This window comes from Manis javanica, chromosome 15 (genome assembly GCF_040802235.1).
Source record: "Manis javanica isolate MJ-LG chromosome 15, MJ_LKY, whole genome shotgun sequence".
In the NCBI taxonomy this organism is placed as follows: Eukaryota; Metazoa; Chordata; class Mammalia; order Pholidota; family Manidae; genus Manis; species Manis javanica.
The window spans coordinates 25892309-25901865 of record NC_133170.1 but is presented as its reverse complement, the minus strand read 5'-3'; the positions used below and the strand labels follow the sequence as shown (position 1 = coordinate 25901865).

General features: G+C 48.8%; 1 protein-coding gene across 1 annotated transcript; it reads right to left on the bottom strand.

Moving 5' to 3' along the window:
• Positions 1–33: 33 nt before the first annotated feature.
• On the bottom strand, positions 34–9087 carry NOP2 (NOP2 nucleolar protein). Its single transcript, XM_017645905.3, has 16 exons — positions 8947–9087; positions 8584–8693; positions 7544–7589; positions 7286–7374; positions 6871–7112; positions 5764–5819; positions 5493–5650; positions 5220–5419; positions 4975–5064; positions 4048–4135; positions 3833–3973; positions 2790–2929; positions 2569–2658; positions 2291–2413; positions 1943–2171; positions 34–821 (listed from the first exon to the last, which is right to left on the bottom strand). The coding sequence occupies exons 2-16, from the start codon at positions 8687–8689 to the stop codon at positions 154–156; spliced, it is 2466 nt and encodes an 821-aa protein (XP_017501394.1). The 5' UTR covers positions 8690–8693; positions 8947–9087; the 3' UTR covers positions 34–153.
• Positions 9088–9557: the final 470 nt, after the last annotated feature.

Sequence of the window (9557 nt, the reverse complement as noted above, 5' to 3'; positions counted from 1 at the left end):
CTATACCCAGTTCCCTCAAAAAAAATACAGTCACCAGAGACTGAGGTGTATTAGATTTCACATGCGCAGCAGGGAAGCAAACCTCACAAAGGTAAGGGTTCCAACCCAGTGACTAAGACAATGAGCCACCCCAGTCTAGTTTCAACCAGCCATCTAAGACAGCAGTGGCTGGCTGCTGCCGCAGGACTGGGATTTTCTCCTCTTTGCTGGTGGGGGCCGGCTGGAATGGAGTGGGGACATGGAGGGAGTATTAGGTCTCTTGGGGGTGCCATTCTGTGTCTGGAAGGCAGCTTTCTTGAGAGGCTGTTCTGGCAACTGCTGCTTTACCTTCTCAACCCCTCTGGCATTCCCAAGGGGCTGATCGTGGTCCTCAGGCTTGCGGGTGGCCTGGGTCTTGGAGAGAGCCAGAAGAGCAGGCACCTCTGGGCACGAGCCCTTGTGGGGAGCACTCTGCTTCAGGAAGGCAACTTTCTTGGACAGCTGCAGCTTTGGTGACTGGTGCTTTAGTTTCCCAGTCACCTTCAGCTCCCTGGTCAGTTCAGCTTTTCCAGCTGGCTGACTGCTATCCTGGAGCTTGGAGGGAGCTTGGGCCTTTCTGACAGAAGATACAGGGGCCAGTTCTGAGTCTGTCGCTTTGGAGATGCCATTCTGCTTCTGGGAGGAGGCCTTCTTGGGATGTCGCTGTTTCTGCAACTGCCACTTGGCTTTCACAGCCACTCTGGCCTTCTTGGCAGGCTGGCTGCTGCTCTCAGGCTTTGGGGTCACCTGACCTTTCAGGTCAGACAAGTCTGGGTTTGTAGGGATGGATGCTGAAGAGTTGCCTGGGGTTAAAATTAAAGATGGTTTCAGAAAATGGCCTCATCATTGGGTCAGGATCATCAGTGGGGAGAAGCGGAGGTATTAAAATAAGGCAACTGCCTGGGTACTCTTGGCCCAGTGTTGCCACCAACTGGGACTCTGCCTAAGAGCAGATTCCCCAGTTTCACATTACTTAGCATTCACTTTATATCTGAACCTTGTATTAAATAAAGGAAAGGAACCACTACCCAACCTTGGGCCAAAAGGTTTTTGGAGGAAACTGTATCCCCTTGAGGGCAGCAGATAATAAGATACTCTGAGGAGGAGGTGAATCCTGAATAAACCTAAGGCACTGGGCTTTTTTTTTAATCAAAGAAGATAATTTTCTTAATGTAGACTTTGATGAGATGCAGGAAAATAAGGCTAGCACACAGCAACTACAAACAAGCTAGTAAGACATAAACAAGGACTGACATGAAATATGTACTTTTTAAATTACAGGAAAAGAGTAAATTTTGCTATTAAGGTTTTTTTGCTCTGTTAACATTCAGATGTAAATTTTTAAGGGGCATTATTTATTAAGAAAAAAAAGATCAACTTAGTAAGTCATTCATTTTATACTCAGAGGCTCTCTTCTCCCTTTTCCAATTAAACCCAGGTTACACTGAGCATGCAGAGCTCTCAAGCTAGTTTCAGAAAACTCCACCCTTCCCCAAGATCCAGGCCAGACTCCTCAAGATGTCTGAGAAAAAGACCTGCAATTAGCACGACGGCTCAGGAAACTGCTCATAGTTCTGAAGTCTTGTGCCAACCCCGTGCTGACAGTGCTAGGCCGGCAGAAGTATATTACCAGTAAGGCAACCCTCAGCCAAGACAGCAAAGAAACCACAACCTGCACTGGGGATGAATTTAGTGCCAAACTGTAGCTGCTTGGTAGAGTAAAAAAGAGATCCCCATCCACACGAGTGTTTTGAAATACTGCAGTAGGGCCCAGGCTTGGGAACAATTCTAGCTGGGATGCAAGGGGTCTCTCATCCAAGCATGCAAAGGCTGGGAACAGGAAGGCAGAACTCTGCAGTCACACTATGAAGCCTCTTGAAAGAAGCAAAGGTGGTGATAAGGGTAGAGAGAACAGATCACTTACCTGTTTGGGACTGGGGGATAGAATTGGAGAATTTCTTGAACTTGGCAATAAAGAAACCATCCATGTTGTGGGTGTGAGGGTAGAAGCGGCGTGTTGAACGCAGAGAGGGGTGGAAGCGCCTTTCTCGAAAGCGGGTAAAACCCTCCTGGCCAAAGTCCAGACCTGTAGGCACCAGCCTCACATTCCTCTTTTTCAGGGCATAGTTGACCACCCACTCATTCTCTTCCACCTGGACATGTGGGAGAGGCAGAAATGGAAGGGAAAGCAGAGCTAGAGCTCACAGGAGCTCTAAGGGGCAACAGGCCTCCCATCCCTGCCCCTCAGGCTCTGACACAACAGCGGTCTCACCATGATGGAACAGGTACAGTAGACAAGGTAGCCTCCTGTCTTGGAGGTGGCACTGACAGAGTCAATAGCACTCAGGAGCAACTCTTTCTGCAGGTGAGCACAGCGCAGGATGTCCTTCTCATCCTGTCCCAAGGAGGAGACACCAAAGGTGTCAGAATTTCAAAGACAGCCTCAGGTGGAGGGGTAAGCAACTGACTGTTTAGAGTGCTCCTCTACCTCCCATGCTGGCTCTGCAAGGCCCAGCCAAGGCCACTGTCTGGTCCTCCCACACTTCTTACCTTGTTAGTCTTCACAGCTGGATCCTTGGAGATGATCCCAGTGCCACTGCAGGGCGCATCCAAAAGCACTCGGTCAAAGCCCCCCACCACCTGGGAAACAGGGCATGTTAATCAGATGTTTCTGGCAACCTGACCACACCCTTTATTCCTAGGGGCAAGTCTAAGCATTTGAATGTCAGGAAGGGGGCAGGTGAATTGTAGACACCTCAGGAAAGCCACACCTTAGGGAATTGGCGCCCATCGTAGTGGCTGATAATGGTGTTGGTGACTCCCAACCGGTGCAGGTTGCCCACAACACTCTTGAGCCGCTCAGCATTGGCATCATTGGCAAGGATCACACCTGTGTTCTTCATGAGCTGCGCTGAAGGGCGGGAGGGCACATGCTCAGCAGTGAGCTCCTCTGCCTCCACACGTACCAGCTGACTTCCAGCTGGTAGAATCTCATCACTTCAAAGCATCTTCCCTCCAGAAGCCCGTTTCCCACTGTACTGTCCAGGTCTACCCAGTCTGCACCAAGCCCGGGTGACGGGCAAGCCTGCCACCATGGTTTTCACTGCCACTGAACATCCTCTGGCTCCAGACTGTCACTTCTTTGAAAAAGCTACAGTTTAATGAGGTAGTTCTGAGTAGTTATGTGCAGAACACTAGGTCAAAACCTGACAATGCTAGCTGACAATGCTAGGCTGGCAGAAATCTACTACAAATAAGGCAACCCTCTGCCAAGACAGCAAAGAAACCACAACCTGCACTGGGGATGAATTTAGTGCCAAACTGTAGCTGCTCGGTAGAGTATAAAAGAGACCCCCATCCACACGAGTGTTCTGAAATACTGCAGTAGGGCCCAGGCTTGGTAACAGTTCTAGCTGGGATGCAAGGGAGTCTCTCATCCAAGCATGCAAAGGCTGGGAACAGGAAGGCAGAAATCCCTCCCTTCTCTGCAGTCACACTATGAAGCCTCTTGAAAGCCTACTATGCCACTCTGTACACACAGCTCAACCCTCACAATGCAAGCACACTCCAACGGCCAGCCCAAGACCATGCCATCTTATAGGTGATGAAAGAGGACTGGGGGCTTGCCTAAGGTCATATGGGCAGTAAGCAGTGCACATAGGGCTGCAACCCAGGTCAGCTCCAGAGCCTTTGCTCCTCACCACTCTGCCAGCTGCCTGTGCCCTGCTTCTTGAACACTAACAAGTCCCTGATCCCATCTACTTTCAAGAGCAGAAAGCCAAATGAATCCCACCCCTGCCTGGCCCTCTCATACCTATGTAGCTGGTCTTTCCTCCAGGGGCACAGCACATGTCCAGGATCCGCTCGTGCTCCTGGGGTGCCAAGGCCATGACAGGCAGCATACTGGAAGCTCCCTGCAGCATATAGTGCCCAGCCAGGTACTCCGGAGTAGCACCTGTGCAGGAGAACCCGTCAGTGATGCAGTGCCTAGAGCAATGGCAGGGGGACTCCTAGGCAGCGCACACTTACCAATGGGCACTGAAGAATCATACACCACTAGTCCAGTCTTTGACCACTTGCCCACGGGATCCAGGTTAACCCCACGATTGATTAATGCCTGAAGATAAAAAAGAAAAAGATTTAGAAGTCTCATAAGCTACTATACCCAGAAAACAAATTGAGACATGAAAACCTCATTCTATCAGAAAATCTGTGGCACTACAACCGGAGCCTGTACTCAGAACACAACAATCAGAGTCACTGAACAGTTTTTCCTGTCTCATCCCAACCTAAATGTCCTTCACTGTAGCCTCAGGCTCTAACTCAAGGTCTGAACTCCATCCCAATGGAACAGACAGCTAATTCCATTCTTTTATCTCCTGAAGTAGACTAATTTTCCAAGAGGCTCAGTCCCCTTACCATCCTAAAATGAAATGTCACTGCTTACAGCAACTAAAGATAATTATCAGGTTATCTTCACACCAGGAGATATACAACACACAGGCCCACACCACATACTTTAGAACAGGGTCTTAAACCTGGGGCCCTTGAACTCCTGGAAACAATGAGCTTAAAGTGTTGTTTGTGCAAGTGTGTTGTGTCTTTTTCTGGGGGCAGGAATCACAGCTGTACCAGCTTCTTGATTTAAAGGCAGACTCCCTCCCATTTCTTTCTGAGGCAGCCCCCTCACCATGTTGCAGATTGCTCAACTCTGTCACTGGGAGCAGAGGCTAAGGGATGAGTTTTCTACTCCAGAGGTCCTAGGGCAAGCCAGCCAGCCAGCCAGCCCCAGCATGACACCAGGCCTGTCTAGGTTTGCCCCCTGGGACCATGACTGTACGAAGAAATGCTTAGCTCCTGAGACCCACCCAGCCAGGGTGGGAAAAGGGAAGTCTCTACAGTTAGCAGAAACCAGTACCTCCCTGAGATGAGCAAACTGCAAAACCCAACCCTCACCTGAGCAAGATCTCGGCGCCGAGTTTTCAAGGTATTGGTCCTGAGGGTGATGGGCCGAGGAACCTCATTAGCTTCTAAGAACTCCACCAGCTGGGAAAACAAGATGGCAGGGGGCAAGTCAGGCTGACCAAAGAGCTTAGCCAGAAGAGAAGAGAGCAACACAGCTGACGGCCTTCCTTACAGAGCTCATGAGGCGAGAGATGGTGAGAAAAGCAGAAGGGGTGTGAGATGGACAAATGTACTACCTCTGACAGAGGGAAGAGGTCCATGAGCTTGCCGAGCAGGAAGTCTCCATATGAATAGTAAGTAGCCAGATCCTTCTGAAGCCGGTGCAGGTATTCAGAACGAGACCGACCTTCCTCCCGCTGAGATCCAAAATCCTGCAGCACTTCTACTATATCCTGGATGCGCTTGTGAACTTGCTGCAAGTCTGGAGTCTGGGCATGTGGATGCGTTAAGGAACTGTTTCACGAGGTCCCAGGGCCTGGAAATCCCCTCACCCTGCACTGGAAGGATATCCTGTTCCATCTCCCCAACAGTGGGCAACACAAAGGGCTCCTCATCCACATTGATCTGTAGGCCTCCATTCATCTCCTTATTCTTTTTGGGGACTGACTCAGGCAACACTTTTTCCATTTCCTCCTCTTCATGAGTCTCCTCCTCACACCAGTGGCCCCTAGAAACAGGTCCAGGAACAGAACAACTCACAGATCAAAACAGACACCTCCTCCTTCCTCAGTTTCCTTCACCCCCTGCCTCATCTCTCTCCTAAGAGTTTTCAAAACTCACCCAGCAACAGCTTCCCGTGCCTTCTGCTTCTTAGCAGCTTTTTCAATGGGCAGCAACTGAAAAAGAAACCAGAGGCTGTTAATGCAAAACCTGCCCTTCCGCCCTCCGACTGAGCCCCTTCTCTGTACTTTTACTTTTTCCTAAATACAAGTGTAACACTTGCTCTAAAAAGGAAATGCCCTACCCTAAAGCAATTATTAGATTGGTACAAAGTTCACCACTGTTGAAACTTACTAAAAGATTGAAGAAGTTCACTGCACTGTTCTTTCTACTTTTGTGTATATCTCCCTTTCCATGAAAAAGCTTTAAACATTAACACCCACTCATAGAGAGTAAAAATGGCTCTTGGGCATCCATTTTGCCTTATTTTCTTCCAGACTTAACTCTCCATTTTTCATAGTTTCAACAGGGTGCATTTTCAAGTCTGTTCCTTGCATTTTCTCATTCACAAGCACTTTCATAGACATAAAGGCCAAATGTTAGTTCAACATATGAAAGAGAACCATAACTTAAGTATATTGGATATTTTGAAGTTTCCAGAGTTTTTGTCATTATGGTCCACATGGTGTCTGCAAATCTCGTAATAGTAGAGAAAAAGGGGTTGTGGGAGAGGTGTGCAAACGAGATTTATTTTTATTCCACACAATTCTACATGGCTTGAGTTTTCTAATAACATGCTCATGTTCAATTGTATAATACATAAAAAACTCATTACATCTCCATAAATAATATTTGTACACATTCTGATCATCTTCCTAAGCAGAATACTAGATCAAAAGGGAAAAATTTAAAGGTTCTCAGATACCAAAATCTTTATTAAAAATGTGTGTGCGTTTCTATTCCCATCAGCGCGGCATTCAAGTGTCCACCTTCCTGCATCCTCACCAGCAATGAGAACTCTCTTATTTTAAAATGCTCTACTCTACAGCTCTTTCACACCCACACATGCACCAAGAGGACACATGTAACAGGAAAACAGTGATAGAACTCTAAAATCCCTTTTCTCTGCTCAGGCTTAGCCTTGTCACTGAGGGACAGTCTCAAGGGTCTGGAAAAACTTTGCAAGGCAATGATTTCTGCCTGAACACCCAGAGAGGTAAATCTCACCTCTTCACCTTCCTCCTCCTCTCCATCCTCTGAATTAGAGTCTGCTCCATAGTCGTCTATCACGTCAGCATCACTGTCCTCGGCGCCCCAGAGGTCCACCTGGGTCACCACACCATCCTCCTCAGAGTCTTCCTCCTCCTCACTGCTGCGGGTCGGTGCTGGGCGCTCCTTGCCTCGAGCAGTGTTCAGGAAGTGCCGGGCTCCCTTCTTCCCAGGTGTCTGGACGGCTCCTCCAGAGATCCCTAAGGGTTTGAAGAACCCCAGACTGCTGGCAGCACGTACTGATGGCGCCTGTACTTTCTGCCCCAAAGATTGTCCTCAGGCTGTTCCTTTCCCTCCAGAAATGCCCAGCAAGCCCTTCCCTTCCCAGGACCCAGACGACTCCTCATGGCACCCAGCTCCTCCTTTCACTGACCTTTTGGTAGCTTTCCAGGCAATGGCTTGGCCCCAGGACACTTATTTGTCTTGGGGGCTTCAGCAGAGCCCAGCCTCCTCTTGGCCACCCTGAAATATGTAGGAAGTAAGAACATACCTCCACCTCTGCCACTTCCTATCACAGAGAAATGTGACAGCCCCCAAAGAGCCCTTTCCATCAATATGATCACATGGGCTCCCATGGCCGAAGATAAGCAGTACCAATTTAATTTGTGTAAGTCTGGACATCCACACTCACCTCTTTCGAGCACGACTAGATAGCCTCTTGGAATTTTCTTCATGAGCTGTTAAAAAAAAAAGAGGCTGAACAGGAGATTCCAGGAGAAATGAAAAGGGAAATGAGAGACACTATGGGTAGGAAGAGTATCAGTACATTAATTAAAGGGAGTAGATTGTAACTCACGCCACAGTGGTTTACAAGGAGCTGGATAAGAGATATAAAAAGTATCTCCATCTTTTCTCCCCAATATTAGTCACCTTTATTCATATATAAAAAGTATGTTAGGATTTATGTAAATGTATTAACATGTCAGTTTTTATTTAAATGGTCTCTATCTTCAGCAACCAAATCCAAATACCAACCACAGCAGATTTCACCTGTACAACTGCTATTTTCCATGCATTTTTCAACAAACAAAAGCTTAATTCTGTCATCACTTAATACCTGTATGTAAGTCACTTCACCTCTTAACATTCATTCTTTAACAGTGCCTCTCTCACACGGCACTAAGGAAATGAAGTGACAGAATGTGTGCACAGGGTTCAATATAGCGCCTAGCACTTGTTAAGACCTCAGTAAGCTGCATCTTTTATCCAAAGCCCTACATACACCACCTGTCCACTCTTCTCTCCCATCCAGTCTTCACCATGTGGGAACCAGATCTAGGGTTTCCTATCTCCATCCCCTCGACCAGGCAGGTCACAGTGAAGGGCCTGTTCCCTTCCCAACTTCTACCTGCTAAAATGTCACCCATTTTTCAAAACTCGGCTTCTTAACAAAATCTTCTTAAATTCTCTTAACAGCATGGGATCCTCTCTTCCTCTGAACCCCCCTCAATATTAAGCTGCACTTCTTTGCATGCCATATCTGTGTCCTTGTCACATCGTCCTTAACTTTTAAAGACTGTTAACAGTGAGTGTTTCGTACTCATTTTCTAGTAACTTACGCAAAGAAAATTCCACTCGAACAGAGAGTAAACGTAAAGACTAAAAAATGCAGAGTTACTATACAGATAAAAAGACTGGGGCAAAAGCTGGGGAATGGGTAGAGCCTCGTACCTGCCGGCAAAAATCTAGCGAGTTCGGTCTCAGCACCCTTCTGTTTCCTGGCTTTTCGGCCCGGCCCTCGCTTCTCTTTCTTCGTAGGGTCCAACTTGCGCCCCATGGTACTGAGGGAAAAAAAATGGGAGAAGACAGCGTCGCGCTCGTTGTAAAGGGAAAGGCTGACTGCAGACTCAGCGCAGCGCACTAGAGTGGGAAAGGGCATCGCCTGAACCAGAGCCTCGACGCGGGACGCCACCAGCCCCTCCAGGCCTGACCAAACCTCCATTCCATTCTGATACCCGGGCTCCGTCCCCACGCCCCGGGCCAGTCGCCCTTCCTTTCCCGACTTCCTCCATACCCACCGAAGCCTCGGCTCACCTGAATTCGGGTGCAGACACGAGACGCCCCCGCGGCCCGAGGCGTAGCACTCCACGTGCGCTGCCAAGACAGAGTTCGGGTGCCACACCGTGCGGAAACGTCTCACGCAGGCGCACTGTGAGCTTTAGCCTCGTGGCCCCGCCTCTTCCGGTTGTTTCCGCAAGCGCATCCTGGAAACGCTACTGGCGGCGTAGCCAGAGAAAATGGGGAGGCGGACCCGCTGAGCTTGACACACCGAGGGTGGAGAAAACTATGGGGGCGGGACCGCTTTCAGCCCCCAGCTTTTCCCTGGAGGTATCGGCTTTCTACCTTACTGTAGAGTTAGGTCCGAAAAACTGGTTATTTCAAAGTTGTCCCCTTCCCTCAAAGTAATGCCTAAGAACCTGGGCCTTCCTGCTGGCATTCCCGCGGTCTCAAGATCACAGACTCCCACGCCGCCTACCTACTTGCAATCCTCTGATTGGGAAGTCCTCCTTGACCCCAGAGGATCCTGCACAGCCTGTCAGGTAAGGTTCCTCTCTAGGTTGACACCTGGAGGTCGGAAGACATCTTACATCCTAATACAAGTTCCTAGGAACTTCAGCCCTCCCTCAAACGAACTCCAAGGAGTG

Bases quoted from the DNA above. Each gene is read 5' to 3' on its own strand.
- NOP2 (XM_017645905.3), bottom strand. From the start codon at position 8,689: ATGGGGCGCAAGTTGGACCCTACGAAGAAAGAGAAGCGAGGGCCGGGC. The intron at 7,113-7,285 runs GTCAGTGAAAGG...TCAAACCCTTAG, and splicing joins GCCTGGAAAGCTACCAAAAG to GGATCTCTGGAGGAGCCGTC. The intron at 5,065-5,219 runs GTAGTACATTTG...TTGTTTTCCCAG, and splicing joins ACCTCTTCCCTCTGTCAGAG to CTGGTGGAGTTCTTAGAAGC.